The sequence below is a fragment of the Rhincodon typus genome, chromosome 34 (assembly GCF_021869965.1).
Source record: "Rhincodon typus isolate 14 chromosome 34, sRhiTyp1.1, whole genome shotgun sequence".
In the NCBI taxonomy this organism is placed as follows: domain Eukaryota; kingdom Metazoa; phylum Chordata; class Chondrichthyes; order Orectolobiformes; family Rhincodontidae; genus Rhincodon; species Rhincodon typus.
The window spans coordinates 15,434,390-15,449,730 of record NC_063365.1 but is presented as its reverse complement, the minus strand read 5'-3'; the positions used below and the strand labels follow the sequence as shown (position 1 = coordinate 15,449,730).

The window sequence follows — 15,341 nt, the reverse complement described above, 5'->3', positions numbered from 1 at the left end:
GGAATCCACTATGCACGTCTGTCTATTGTTCTTTTTCAAGATCCATAGTTAGCGATGGAGCATTTTTAAATAGAATTCAAGCAATTTAGGGTGTGTTTTCACGCAATAGTCTTAGGTTTAGTGGAGCAACAAAGGGACCCTGGTAGCTCATGTTAACGGGCTAGTGGATTACTGTGTCCGATGTGTGCTATGACCGATATTATTCAATGTGAGGCTGGTATGTGTATGATTACTTACGCATCTATTACAACCTTGTAATCCAGTATTCCGGCAATGAGGCGGGCAGCGAACCTGTAAAGGAAAAATGTAGATAATGACAGCGCAACAGTGAGATTTTTGCCAATTTCGACGTACAACCTAATCTTAAGAGAGAGGAAGAATTCTGAAGCTCCATTTATTATCCATTAGAATTATGATTATGGAAAATTAAGTTGCAGGTTTCACTCCATAACGCCCACTCCTCACACAGCAAGGAAATGTCCATCTCTCGATCTAAGTTAGGACTGTTTTGACCAAGTCCATATTAGTTACAACCTTAAATCTCCCGATGTCGGTAGCGGGACAATGTGACCTTGCATCTGCCCATATCATTCTTATCGGAAATAACACAGACATTTCTCCCATTGCACAGACTACTCTGCCGATATACCAAGGGATGTGTTCTTAACAAAATAAAAATTGCAATCAAAGAAAGAACTGAGAGTGCTGGACTCACTGGACTCAATAACAATGACTCTGCTTTCTCTGCACAAACGCTACCAGTCCTGCTGAGATTCTCCAGCACTTTCTGTTTTTGTTTCCTTAAAATAGAAGCTGCCATTTGGAAACTGCTTCCGTTAAACAAAAAAACAGCAGCAACGAATTCCTGTGCATGCATTGGGTCTAACTCCGGAAAACATCGCCCTGAAACGCTACCGAGGTGATACTTCTTGGCATTGTCTTAACTTGCAGTGCCCTTGGAGACACCGAGCGATGCGCGGTCCAGCATTTCTGGAAGGTTAGGGTCGGATCGTACCTGAGTTGATCATTTTGATCGTGGAAGATCTGGCGGGGGAACACCATTCCTGGACTGGAGTTTACCGTCAGAGCAACTGGATTGCGTAGATACATGTCATCCAGCCACCATTCATACACCTCAGGGAGAAGTGGAAAGGTTACCCTAATGTTATATTTAATCAACCAAGATTCTTAATTCAGGGAATGTACTTTATATATATCAAAAAGGGGTTATCTTATACATTAAAATAAAACAAGGAACTGCGGATGCTGGAGGTCTGAATCAAAAACGGAAATTGCTGGAGAAACTCGGCAGGCCTGGCAGCATGTGTATAGAGGAAGCAAAGTTAACGTTTCGGGACAGGTTCTGGACCGGAACTGTTGACTCTGCTCTCTTCTCACAGGTGTTGTCAGACCTGCTGTCTCCAACAATTTCTGTTGGTGTTATCTAAGTCATTGCTTAGTTTCTGATTGAATGGTCAGTTTCGACTTCAATGTTAAAGACATTTCTGAAGCAGGTAATAGTTTCTTGTTATAAATGTGAATGGTTTTGTTCATGACACTTCATTTAGAAGTTTCAAATCGTTGATGTTAAAGATCCATCGTATGGTTCGGAAAATTGAGACAAACTTAAATTGCAATTTGGTCCTACTGCAGGGGTCTTCCGTCTCCTCTAATTAGCAAGAAACTGCATGTGAAAATCGTCGTGAGTACGTTGAAGTGATTGATTCGGAAGAGATAAAGGATTGGCCGTGTAATCGATGCAAAAGAAAATCCCTTTCGAAACTAGTAAACACACATAATCTGCAAAAGAGAGGTCGGAAGATTTAGATAAATAATGATGAAGAATTTGTTGTTGCCTGGGCTGAAGAGTTTTAGTTATAAAGAGAGATTGGACAGATTGGGTTGTTTCCTTCCAGCAGAGGAGACTTAGCATTGTGCCCAGTTCTGGTCGCCCTGTTGTGGAAAGGATATGATTAAACTGGAAAGTGTTCAGAAGACATTTATCAGGATGTTACCGGGAATGGAGGAGTTGAGTTATAAGGAGAGGCTGGATAAACTGGGACTTTTTTTCGCATAGGCGTGGAAGGTTGACGGGTGACCTCATAGAAGTTTAAATTATGTGGGACGTCGATAAGGTGAATGGCAGGTATCTTTTCCCTAGGGAGGCCTATTTAAAGACTAATCAGCATATTTTTAACGAGAGAGGAGACTTAAAAAAGACATGGGGTCAATTTTTTTTACGCAGAGTGGCTGGTGTGTGGAATGAACTTCCAGAGAAAGTGGTGGATGCAGGTACAGTCACAACGTTTAAAAAGACATTTAGATAAGTACATGAATAAGAAAGGTTTGGAGGGATATGAACCAAGGTTGGCAGGTGGGACTAGTTTAGTTTGGGATTATGGTAGGCATGGACTGGTTGGGCTGAAGGGTCTGATTCTGTACTGTATGACTCTATGACTCAATGATTGAGGTGTATAAAGTTATGAGGATCATAGTCAGAGTAGATGAAAAAAAATTCTTCTTCATCATAGAATCCCTACAGTACGGAGGCAGACCATTCGGCCCATAGAGCCCACACCGACCCCCCCCCCCCCACCCTATAATCCTGCATTTTCCCATGGCTAATCTACCTAGACTGCACATCCCTGGACACGATGGGCCAATTTAGCATGGCCAATCCACTTAACCTGCCCATCTTTGGACTGTGCGAGGAAACTGGTGCACCCGGAGGAAACCCACCAGACACGGGGAAAATGTGCAAACTCCACACAGCTCGAGGCTGGAATCGAATTTGGGACCCTGGCGTTGTGAGGCAGCAGCGCTAACTACTGATGGAGGAATGGAGGGTGGGCGATGTTGGGCGACGGGGAGGGTAAGGGGCAGGAGGTTTAGAGGGGATGTGAGGAAGACCTTTTATTTCACCCAGAGGGTGTTGGGTACATGGAACTCACTACCTGTAAGAATGGTACAGGCAGAAACAGGCATTTAGATGTGCAGTAGCGATGCCAAGGTATAGAAGGGTATTAGCCAAGTGCTGGAAAATGTGATTAGAATTGTAAAGTGGTTGACTTTGACGGGCGGGAGCGCGATGGGCCGAAGGGCTTTTTTTCCTGTGCTGTAGGATTCTATGACTCCATGAATATTTCATAACAGTTCAATGGACTTGCGTACTTTGGCGAAATGCTTTCTATAGTAATAAGGTGGGACAACGATGAGTTAAACCGGATCTGTATTTTGTAGGTGCAGTGTCTTCATTTACCCAGTTAACTTCGCTTTCCCTTCGCTTTATTAATTGTTGCTGCAAAAACTCGCCAATCTCTCCACGAGCGCCGAACTTCTGCACAATGGCCTCGGTGGTTCTGTACTGCTCCTCGGTGACCAGGTGTCTCATAGACTTCAGGTACACGTTCAAGGTTTCCTGCAGAGGCGGCACCGGCAGCTTGGACAAAACCTGCAACACGGATAGGTTCAGGAGCATTGAAATGGCACGCAACCATCATCTTGCTATTAAGACGCTCCTCAACTGAATGAAAGAGAAAGCAAAAAAAAATCAAATGAAACAGGAAGGTGCAAAAAAAGGTCAGCAGTCTGATGCTTCCTTTACGCTTCTTACTGACTTGGTCTCGGCAACTTGCCTTTTTGAACGGTGTCCTTTGCATTATGTCATTTCTGTAAATATTCAGCAGGTTTAAGATAGGGAACTGCCTGCATGTCATTTCCCGGTTTCTTTTGTAGCTCTCGGAGGAAAGGGACACTGGACAGTTCTACGCTTTGCTTCCTCTATTGTGTATCATTGAAAATCATCATTTAGAGCGGTCATGAAAATTCTAAAATTAGTTAGCTAAACCCAAAATGAAACGGCTGGTTTTATCTATTTCACTCCTTGAGAATGCAGTAATACTGCTCTTAGGCAAGGGTTGACTACGCACTGTACCCAGTTCAAATTTAATATGGCACTCAGTCTATGACCAAGCTGCAGGTACAGCATAGAACAGGCACATATCAAAGGGAATTGCAACAGACAGTTGTACACCTGACTAAGACCGGAAAGTGTGGAGAAAAGTTGGAGTACATAGCTGTTCCGCCGAGCTTTGGGTCGGACCGCATCCTGGCTGGAGTTTTTGAGAATGGGCATGATTCCGCTGTTACCTCGAGCTGCCGATAGGAGAGACACACAAACCACCAGGATAGGGGTTCAGCCAACTCCTGGTGTAAAAAACCACAGGGAAGGGATACATTTAGCTTTGTCTCAATGGATTAGGGATTAAGATCAATATTCTACACAAACACACACACACACACACACACAGAGTAAATATTTCTGCTTGTCTTTCTGTGTATTATTTTCTACTAACACGTGAAAACTAATCAGAATAACGGATCATTATTAATCGTTCTTGAAAATGAAATTGAAAAAGAGATAATAAAATGTATGGAAGAAACAATGTTCAAGGCAACACTCCCTCTTAAAAATATTAAAGCAATCCCAGCAACTTTAAATCCTCTTAATATTCCAAATAGCCTTTCCGATTCTGTGTAAATAAATTAAGAAATTGTAAAAATGTACTGGTTATCCTACCTTACTTGCTCTGGCCTACATGTGACTCCAGACCCACAACAATGTGGGTGACTCTTAACTGCCCTCTGGGCAATTAAGGATGGGCAATAAATGCTGGCCCAACTAGCGACGCCCTCATCCCGTGAATGAATAAAAAAGAACTTCCGATAAGGCAATTGAAGAAAACTCACACTGGAGAATTCAGATCTGACAACTTTTTAAGTTCCCTCCTACCGTGCAAAGCACAAATCAAGTTCGCTTCGGTAATCTAACCCGAGTTTGAGGTATCCCGCAAACTGCTCCTCAGGAAGCTAGCTAGCATTTAGAACGTTCACAAGAATCGTTCCGTGCCCACCGTTCGCAAACTTGTGTCGCTACTTACCGAATTTCCCTCCGCTTCATGGAAAACGAAGACAATGTTGGCTTCACTCAAACGCCCTTTGCCAAGCGCATGGCTGCAAACTAGGTTTGAGCTGCATCGAAAACTTTCTCAGTCTGCTGGCATTTTCCACCCATTCTGGCTTCTTCAGGCTCAGAACGATGGAGCCCGAACAGAGAAAGAGAGAGAGGGGGAGTGAGAGAAGCGCGCAGAGCTCGGCTCGACTTTTTCTTGATGGACCAAAACCCACCCCTTTTCCCGATTCGCCGAGACTCAAAAGCGACAGCTTCATACGTAGCACCAGAACCGTTCACTGGACATTGGCGGGACCAAAATTCAGGGTAGGAGGCGACAGGGATGAATTACCTTGGAGTGGCCTTCATCATACGGAAGCCTTGTAATGTTTGAGCTGGCGTATTTACATATCATACCATTTCAACAACCAACGTTCAAATGATAATCCTGGTAGAATCTAACGTGTTGCTTTTAATAGGTGGAGTGTCATTGAACCACCCTCTAAATTCAAAGGGAGAATAAAGCCGAGTGTATAGTTCACACCATATTGAGCCCTTCTCGATTGGCTTGGAAATGATTTATACAGGGAGTGTATGTTGTACTCGACCGACATGTAGAAGATAATCGAGTTTTCGTCGCTTCACTCTTATTTTTGACGATCAGCATTATGAAAACACGTTTAAAGAGAGCTGGAGTGCTATAGGCCAAAACAATGTGAAGATTTTATTGGTAATGCCGAGCAAAATTTATAGAACAATCTTCTTGTTGCCTTCCACCGACTATTTTGAGAAAGTAGCCGGAATGTTTCCTCATGAGAGTTTGATAGAGGTTGGATGTGGGAAGCCTAGCGATTTAGCTGTTCTGGCATACAAACACATTCTCACTTGTGTGTATTTACACAGACAAACATATGTTCTCACCTGTACACATTTACATGTACAAACACGCATACACACTGTACATAGTTACACATAAAAACACACATACGCACTGCATATATTTACACGTAAAAACACATACACACCTGTATATGTTTACACATAAAGCCACAGATACACACCTGTACATATTTACATATAAAACCACTTTCACACCTGTAAATATTTGCGTATACAGACATACACACCTGTACACATTTGCACACATAAACAAATATTCTCACCAATGCACATTTACGTATATCCACATTCTCACTTCCAGAGTCAAATTTGACGATTTGTAAGTTTACAGATGTGAAAGATAGATCCTGGTCGAAAGCATTAATAATTGCTGTCTATGGCTGGGAGGGTGCTGAATGAGTATTGCAACGTGTGTAACGAATAATTTCGCGATCAAGGACGATTGATGTGTTGTTCTAGATTTTAATCGAAGGTTCCATTAGTTTTCACCCTCAGATGGCATAACTCAGGGCACAGTTAGCACCTAACTCCAGCAATCGTTATACGAGGTATTAACTATTGACCTACATCATTGAAATATTCCAACGCATTTAGAAACCTTATTTCAAACTAAAGTCCCTCATTAGTTACCTCTTTCCCCATTAATCATATTCTCCCGCCAAAAGCACCACGAGCTAACCGTTTTTTTCGTTTATTGCAATTTGTTAGATTAATTTGAATTAAAACAGCCCATTCATTTTTCAAAAATAAATGTATCAAAAATGACGTTTACTCTCAAACTTGTGAAAAATGACCTCCAGATTGTCAGACTGTATTTCGTGGCAAATTCTATTGATGAATTTATCATGTGCGTCAATTGTCTGTTGTGAGCTTTTTTCCAGAGCCGTCTGTTTATCTTCTTTTTGGGTAATTTCTAACGTTTTGAAACTCAATGTCAGCCGAAGCAGCAATTAAGCTTTCTGTGCAGCGTACGCAGATTCTGGACGAAGCTGATAGTTATTTCGGCTTGTTTTTCAAGAGGTGTTTTTCTACCCAGTTATTTTAAGGTCTGGACACACAAGTCGAGCCATCTTAATTCTACAAGGATTTTCTCTATTTTTGTTCAAGTTACAACAGGTTGCAACTCGTCCACCTCACTCGGAGTTTGCCCGTTTCGTTTTCGATTTCTCAGAAACTCATTTTGTCCTCCTGGTATCGAACTTGCTCACGGCTGCGGCAGACCGTGCGGACTGTAACGTTGTAGGAGCAAAATACTGCAGTTGCGGGAATCTGTACTGAAAACAACAAATGCTGGAGATCGCAGCGTGTTATCCATGGATGCCGTCCGACCCGCTGTGATCTCCAGCATTTGTTCTTTACAGTATAGACTGTAACGTTATTTAACCTCCAACCTGCACCATAAACTTCAACTTGTAACAGCGTCTACCCATTGGTTAACCTCCCTTTTGATTTTTATCACCATGGTTTCCAATGTATGACCTAAAGAAAATTCTCGGATGCCCTCTGATTCCTTCCTTTTCACTGATTTATAGAATAGAACAATGATTCAGACCATTGGGCCCATCAAGTGCGTGTCAGCTGTTTCAAAGAGCTATCCAGTTAACACCTCTGCTCTGTTCTTTATCCACATTCTCGTCCATCAACACACATCCACACACACACCTTCAGTTTTCTTTTAAAATCCAATTCCTTGTAACAGCTCCCATTGAATCAATTTCCATCGTTCTGTCAGACAGTACATCCCAAATCTTAACAAATGCTGTTTTTTTTTAGAAGGACTTTTATTCCACTCATCCTGCCTACAGTTCTTCTGTAACCACCATCATCTGTTCTGGTTTTATCATTATCTGTGGATATTTCTGACGATTGGTTTATTAGTACCGGGAACAGTTTTCATATTGAGTGCCCGTAGAGTAAGCGTGCCCCACCTTATTGCTACGTGAAGCTAAGTCAGCTTGCCTTCTGGAACCAAATAACAGCCCACAGAACTCCGAGCAGGTCTCGAATTCACCTCAGTAAGACACGGAGAATATTTTAATTATTAAATGTTGGAGATGAAGCCAGTTAGTTTAACCACATCATTCCAATTATGCGCATTCATTAAATTGCCAGCAACTACATTTCAAGGGTCGGTAAGGTTTCCTAATATTGGAATGTATTGCGCACGAAAAGTGAAAATGCAACTACTCTTAAAGCAAGTACAATGTGGAACGTGCCAAACCTGTCGCTTTTCACGAAGTGCAGAGGCAGTGAGTGTATCCGGCCGTGGACGCGTGAATGATGTGATTGGAACACCGATTTATTCAAACTCAATCACTGTGTCTTGATCCAGGCTTTAATCTGACATTGTATTTATAATATAGCAGCAGACAATGGTCGGAATACAGGTAGTCCCATACAGAGATTATTCTCCGAGAAAAATACACAATCACTCCTGCTTCAATTCAAATGATTTGGGAGAACAATCTAAGGAACACACAGTATATACAATTATTCGCTTCCCGTCAGATCCCTGAATGTATCCATGATTTTTGTTTAAATACATACAACGATTTACTCCTCACAAAGATATACAAACTAAAACCGGTACATAGCGATACAATTCAGCAAATGGAGCGCTGGATATCAGTTAAATAGATTGGTGGCAAATGGAGTTTATGAGGGAATGCTGTGTTCTGGCAGAATGAGGATTATAATCTTTCCATCTTTATCCCATTCTCCACCCCCTTAAAACAAGTGAAATAAGCGATTACATAAATTGTACAAAAGTAATTCACGGGCAATGATTAATGCTTATATTAGACACCTAGTACATCACAAACGGGCAATGGGATGTTGCATCTCATTAGCGTTATGCCCTTGGAAGATGTAGCTGTGGAAGAGTGCCGAGGTTAGCTGTAATCACTACCCGATGAATCATCTTCAGACAGAAGCTGGTTTCTCCTGGAGCTCTCGAACCCGATGTTATCCAGGCCCCCGGCCGTGGAGTAGTTCCCGGCCGAGCTGCCATACCCTTTCTTCCCGGTGCTGCGTTCTTCCATTCTGATGGTGTCGTACAGCCCTTTGGGTCCCTCCTCCAGAAGGACGTTTCTCTCGGAGAGCGAGGGTTTCATTTGGCACACGTTTCTGAGCAGCAGGAGGGTGGGCGCGTACAGGACGTTGACACAGCCCATGCCGAGGTTGAGCTGTACAAAGCCCAGAGTGTGGACAATCTGGCCGGCCACAATAGGTCCCAGGGCATAAGCAACCGAATAAGAGATGTCGGCTATGGCATACACACTGCCATACACTGACACATGGCGAACATCTACCAAGAAGGCAAGGGTGGGTAACAGGGCGGTGTCCACTAGCGCTATTCCAAAACACAGGGAGCACAATGGGATGATGAGTTCTTCGAAATTCCTGCAAGCTGGAACCGTACACGAGCTAGCACCGATTATAACCATGCCGATGGCCCCGTAGAACCACTGGTAGTTGGGATATTTAGCAGCAAGTCTAACAGTCAGATATACACCCAGGATGTGCGGGAAAAACGCTGGCAGCCACGTCAGCCCCATTTGCCATTCACTCGCGTTCATTGTCTGCTTCATCCAATTGGATATTGTGGGTTCCAGGAAAGCCAGGGGGATGTTACAGGTAGTCAGGGCCCCGGCCACCACAGCGATGTAAGGGTCGATCATGAGTTTATAGATTGGGCTGCCCTGCGGTATGTTCTCCCGGGTTCTGCCGGTGAAAGGGCTCACCACCGTCAGCAACAAGATCCCATCCAGCAGGGAGACAAACGACAGCACCAGGAAGGGGACGCGCTTGCCCGCGAACTGGTACAGTATCCCTCCGAAAGGGGGCGCCGCTAAACTCCCAAAGGAGATGAACGCTAAGGCGATGCCCAGGGCGCTGCTCCTCTCTGATTCTTCCGTGTACCTGTCCGCGATCATTGCAATGCCCGAGGTGTCTGCAAATGCAGAGCCCAAACCTTGCAGGCTCCTGGCCACGAATAACATGGCGTAACTTTCGCCGAAGGCAAAGGTGAGGGTGGAGAGGAAGATGATGATCAGCCCGATGAACAGAGGGATGTCACAGCCCACACGGTCAATGAAAGTGCCAGTCAACGGGTTGGCGAGTAGCTGCAGAATGGCTTTGGAAGCAAAAAGCACACCGATTTGTATGTCTTCGTTTGCATTGGGGTTTCTGTACAGTATGGCTCGCTGGCTGGAATTCAGAGCTGAGCCATTGGTTCCATTGGAAGCTGAAGTGACATAGACCACTTTGTAAGTTCGGAGAGTTTCCAGGTAGTTCGGTATAATCGGAACAATGACCATGTACAGCATATTGTCTAAGAGCAGCGCAATGCACACTATCACCAGCATGATTCTTCGCTGCCGACGCGGTTCTTGCATCGCTCCGCTTATCTGCTTAGTTCTTTCACCGATCACATCGGAGAATTTCATCACGGCCGCCTTGGCCAGTCCCATGGCCATCTCTGCAGCCATGACTACCCAGTCACAGAGCGGCTTAAAGCAAACTTTGTCCCTCCGGACACCTCCCCAGCCCCTGTCCAACCCTCTTCAGTAACACTGACCCGGGCCCCCTCGCTGTCTCGCGGGCGAAGACCGCGACCGTTACCTCGACATAACGTAGTCTCTGGCTTCACTGTTGATGCACTGATCGGGCAGTCACTTTGTGCAGAAGGGTTCTTGGGGGCATGGTCCCGGCTTGGCCTTTGAGGGAGCTCACAAAGGGGAGAGGGCGCTGTGGGGTGGGGAGGGTCAGCCCAGACGGTGCAGAGATAACTGCTCCGGACTCCTGCCTGCTAACCCCTTCAGCCAGTCCAGCTTTTTAAAACAAAAACAGGAATCCCACAGTGAGAGATTCTAGTGACTTAGTGACAGCAGTTGGATGAAAGGACAATGCGCCCGTGGACTGCTCCCACCTGTAACGTTCAGTCTCGGGAGCTGTTCCTCATTCGAACCGCGTGAATGACATTCTCTCCAGCTCCTCTTCGGGTTTTCTAAAGCTCATGACGTGCCCCTCGCTCTGCCTCCCAGTCTGCTTCCATCCGTACACGCCCCTTATGTTAATGCTCCATCTTTCCCAAATGCAGCGTCCAGACTGCCTCCCCCGTCTCAGTCTCCTGACGAAAGCTGGGGGACTCCGGGAGCTCAGTCAGTCAGTTGTTGCATCAAAGTCCGTCCCCAGCTTTTACTCAGCAGATGTGTTGCTTTGGCGTTTACGCGGGGACTACGAACAACCTCACACAACTCTGGGATAAACAGAAACTATTTCAGAACTAGAATGGAGGGGTGCGGGGAGACAGAAGAAATGTTTGTGAGTAGAATATTGAAGATTGGAGACCACGTGATTTTCTGGATATGTTTCTAATTCTCCCCATTTCCCTCCAGTTTTAGATTTCTTTCGTTGAGAGACACAGCTGTAGAGCAAGTGGGACGTGAACGGGTTGCCCTGGCTTAGAGGTAGGGACTTTACCACTGTGCCACAAGAGCCCTTTTTCACTTGCAGATATTTTCAACTCAACCTGTTGACGGTTGGCATTGCACATCCCCAGAACAGGTGGGATTAGAACCCGAGTTTACTGGCTCAGTGATAGAATCATAGAATTTCTATAGTGTAAGAGCAGGCCATTCGAGTCCACACTGACCCTCTGAAGAGCATCCCACCCAGGCCATCCCTGCTACCCTATCCCTGTAAGCCTGCATTTCCCATGGCTAACCCGCCTAGTATACACATCCCTGGACACTATCGGCAATTTAGCATGGCCAATCCACATTAACCTGCGCATCTTTGGATTCAGAGATAATGACACCACCACTGTGCCACAAGAACCCTGCTAAGACCTGAGATAACAAGGTGTAGAGCTGGATGAACACAGCAGATCAGGCAGCATCAGAGGAGCAGGAAAGCTGACGTTTCGGGCCTGGACCCTTCTTCAGAAAGACCTGTAGTTTTAATGGACCTTGAATTAAATGTGGTTGAAATGATTTATTGCCAATCGCCCACAATTTCATCAAACCCAATAGGTCATTGTTCAGGCAAGCATTTCTTGTCCCCTCTTGTAAGGCTCATTCTATATCGCGGGTAAGTGGAATTCTCAAGATCTCCAACATTGCGAACTGGAAACTGGAGCTCCAGTCACATGATGGAGGGAGCATGACAGTCCAGGTAAAGTGGCTGAGCAGTTAGAACTGCCTTGAGATTTTGATGTAGGGTCACTGGACCCGAAGCGTTAACTCTGATTTCTCCCCACAGATGACGCCAGACCTGCTGAGTTTTCTCAGCAATTCTGTTTTTGTGTTTGAGATCAAGGCTGGGTTCGTAGTGACTGGCTAGCACACATTCTCGGTGTGCTCGACACTGCAATAAAACTGTTCCCGAGATTGCTTTCTGAATTTAAGAAAAGCTTAGTTAATGACCAGTTTCGTTCAGTTTGTGTGGGCTGCGTAATCTGACGGGAGCATGTTCTGAACAACGAACAGACAGGACATCGCTCTCACATCAATGCGATCAAACTGCTATCTGGCATCGTGGAGTTACCTTTAGAACTACGGCGGTATTTTTACATCAACTGTTATCGCACACTTCTGGATTTGAACCATGGCCTTCCAGCTCAGAGGTAGGGACACTACCACTGCGTCACAAGAGACCCCCACCCCACCCCGGTAAAGTTGTTTTATACACATCAGTGGTAGTAATCAGAGATTAAGTATTCTAAACTGTTATATGAATTAAATAGGAAAATCAGCTTGTTTTTAACTGAACCTGTTCAGAGATGTTGTTGCATATCTCTGGAACCAGTAGGATTTGAACTCAGGCCTCGTGGGTCAGAGATAGGGACACTACCACTGCACCACAAGAGCGCCCCCTTCCATCCTTCCACCCTTCCACCCTCGCCCCCCAAAAAAATGTGACGACCGTTCCAGTCCTCATCAGTTCCACTGTCAGTTCTTGACGGCAGCAGTGAGAGGTATTTCCAGACGCCCTGTTATTTAACTAGTCAGTGAGTTTGGTAACAGTGGCGCTGTACAGAATGGTTTGGTTTTTAAAGCTAAGTTTGATTTCACAACGGGGCTGTAGCTGGAACCCTGAATGTGGTGCATAGTTTGAAATCCCGAGGCCACAAAGTTTCACTACAGTCGGGGTTTTGTTTAGAATTAAAAGGGAAATGGTGATTTCTTTTTGTTCCACGGGCAGAAATCTCGATGATGCCAGCAGGAGCCGCTTTAATTGGTTGTCCCAGAGAACTGCGTCCACTACAGTGGCCGAGAGGGATATATCTCTGGCTGCTGGTCCATACTTTATATTAGAATTAGAGGCGTCATTAATTCATTGTGTCAGCATTTTGGGGAGAAAGTAGAACCGAAGATGTAGACTGAAATATCTTCAAACTCTTCCATGCTCCGACTGAAACAATTTACATGTTGCACCTGTAAGAATAAAGTCGCCATAATCTTACTGGACCTGCTCTATCATTAGAAAAAGACACTGGGGGTGGTTTAACCTGAGGACCACCACGCCTCAGGAGAGGGGTGAGACTGAGAAGGAGAGTCCTTCATATAAACCTTAGCCAGTGCAGGAATTGAACTCAAGCTGTTGGCATCTCACTGTGTCACAAACCAGCCGTCCAGCACCTACAGGAAAGATTAAACACTGGAAGATGGTCAAAGCAAACTGGAGCTGACTGACGCACAAATTAGATATCACTACTGGGGAATATATAAATTTGTATACAACGATTCGGGATCAATATACGTACATCAACTTAATAATGTTAATGAACTGTCACGGGGGAAACAGAAAGTGCAGGAGAAACTCAGCAGATCTGGCAGTATCTGTGGAGAAAGAAACAGAGTTGACGTTTCGAGTCCGGTCACCCTACTTCAGAGTTGTATTTTAATTAACAGTGGGAAGTGGCCCTGTACATCCCTGCCGCACCTCGGGGAGACTTGGGAGGGAGATGTTGCAAACCAAAGGTTTGTGAGTTAAAGTGCTAGTCCGGAGATGCGAGCAAACACCCAGGGTGACAGTCCAGGGGACTGGTCAGGAGGACACAGCCTTGTCGAAGTGGCTATCTATTCACCCAAATATTAGATCAGTTCCCCACCCCCCACCCCCAAACTCCCCTTGGAGTGGAGGTAAAAAGAAAACACAGCACTATGTCAGCAAGAGCCGAGGTATTCTCTTCTACCTATCCCGCCTCTGTCCGAGCCAACATGACTCTCCCAACGAACACCGCTACAATAAACGACATGGGCACGAATGCATTGCTGTTGGTGGGATCTTGCTGTCCGGAAATTCCTAATTTCCTAAATTCCAGCAGAGATTACTCTGCAAAGCATATTTAAATGACTGTAATTCAGACATCTGGAAGTCGAGAGCTTTCAAAGTATAGCTTTGTTTTGGTTTTGCAGAAGTGCGTGGAAAAATCAGAGCGAGGCGATTAGAGGCTGAGAGAGTAACTGGAGACGGTGCTCAATCAATGGGACTCTTCAGTCGCGAGATTTACCACTTCAATTACTAGGAGAGACCTCTGATCAGTCACTAAAACTCAAGCATCTTTGGTACGCCAGGTTTTGAATGACGATGAAACTGGGTGCACATCTGAATATTGCCAATTTGGCTGTGTTGTATAATCATGCAAGAATATGGACAGAGACATATTTTAGAAACACAGGAACGCACAGGTAGGATGATACATTTTTAGCAACCACTAATAGGCGAATACAGGAGTGCACACACTCGCAAGGAAAATCACTATAATCACACGAAAACTGAAGTTGCCAGGTAAATATACTGAGCTGGACATTCATTCCCTTTGGAGATGTAGAACCGGAGCTGGCCCACCGTTGTGTTTTTCAGGTGTAATTTGCATTCTGCAGTTTGTTCGGATCAATGTGACCTCAGTTTGCTTTGATTTGCAGCCTGATTCAATAAAAGCACCAATTTATTTGAGTTGTGTATCAATTTTATTCAACGATTATGGCCAATTCACTTTCCAAAGTGGACTTGATTGGCATCACAGCTTGCCAGAATTAAACTAACTGAAAGCGTTTGCATTTTTTGTGGGAACGGCACATCACTCCTGCGGTCACATCAGGCAGGTCAACTCTTTGTGCATAAGTAATTGAAATGTTTCAGGTGCTCATCAAACTGTGTCCTTTCATTGGCAAGAGGGAACGCTTAAAGGACTTGGCATTATGTAAGGCAGGATATGACTCATAATAAATGGATCTCTTTTCCTTAAGCCATTGATAACTGAAGATTCAATTATGCCAAAATGTCTTTTCACATTAATGTTTTGATATAGATGCCCTTCTGTGGCAAGAATTTTCCAAAATATGAGACAAACAATTGGCACAGCTCACCTCATGGTGCAATCATCTTTAAGGTTTCACATCCCAGATGAGATCTGAGTTTCAAATTAGCCCAGGATTACCTGTACCTCAAATCTAACAAGCTGCCAAGTCCCACTACAATG

The 15,341-nt window shown here is 44.7% G+C and overlaps 2 protein-coding genes and 1 long non-coding RNA gene across 3 annotated transcripts in view; 1 reads left to right on the top strand and 2 right to left on the bottom strand.

The window, feature by feature from the left end:
- Positions 1–5,117, bottom strand: part of chata (choline O-acetyltransferase a) — a 33,644-nt gene extending 28,527 nt beyond the window's left edge. Inside the window, exons 1-5 of the mRNA XM_020526132.2 lie at positions 4,941–5,117; positions 4,073–4,206; positions 3,260–3,451; positions 1,016–1,134; positions 238–291 (exon numbers count right to left, since the gene is read on the bottom strand). Of these exons, the coding sequence (XP_020381721.2) occupies positions 238–291; positions 1,016–1,134; positions 3,260–3,451; positions 4,073–4,135 (428 nt within the window). The 5' untranslated portion in view covers positions 4,136–4,206; positions 4,941–5,117. The remainder of the gene's footprint in view (positions 1–237; positions 292–1,015; positions 1,135–3,259; positions 3,452–4,072; positions 4,207–4,940) is intronic.
- Positions 5,118–8,185: 3,068 nt separating this feature from the next.
- On the bottom strand, positions 8,186–10,818 carry LOC109926269 (vesicular acetylcholine transporter). Its single transcript, XM_020526143.2, has one exon. It carries the CDS (start codon positions 10,339–10,341, stop codon positions 8,743–8,745), a length of 1,599 nt encoding a protein of 532 aa, XP_020381732.2. The 5' UTR covers positions 10,342–10,818; the 3' UTR covers positions 8,186–8,742.
- Positions 10,819–10,988: 170 nt separating this feature from the next.
- LOC125486864 lies at positions 10,989–14,776 on the top strand. The gene is made up of 3 exons (XR_007265486.1): positions 10,989–11,176; positions 11,251–11,322; positions 14,275–14,776. It is a non-coding gene; the product is annotated as an uncharacterized LOC125486864 (long non-coding RNA).
- Positions 14,777–15,341: the final 565 nt, after the last annotated feature.

What these genes read in the sequence shown, in the direction of transcription:
- LOC109926269 (XM_020526143.2), bottom strand. Translation starts at nt 10,341, where the DNA reads ATGGCTGCAGAGATGGCCATGGGACTGGCCAAGGCGGCCGTGATGAAA.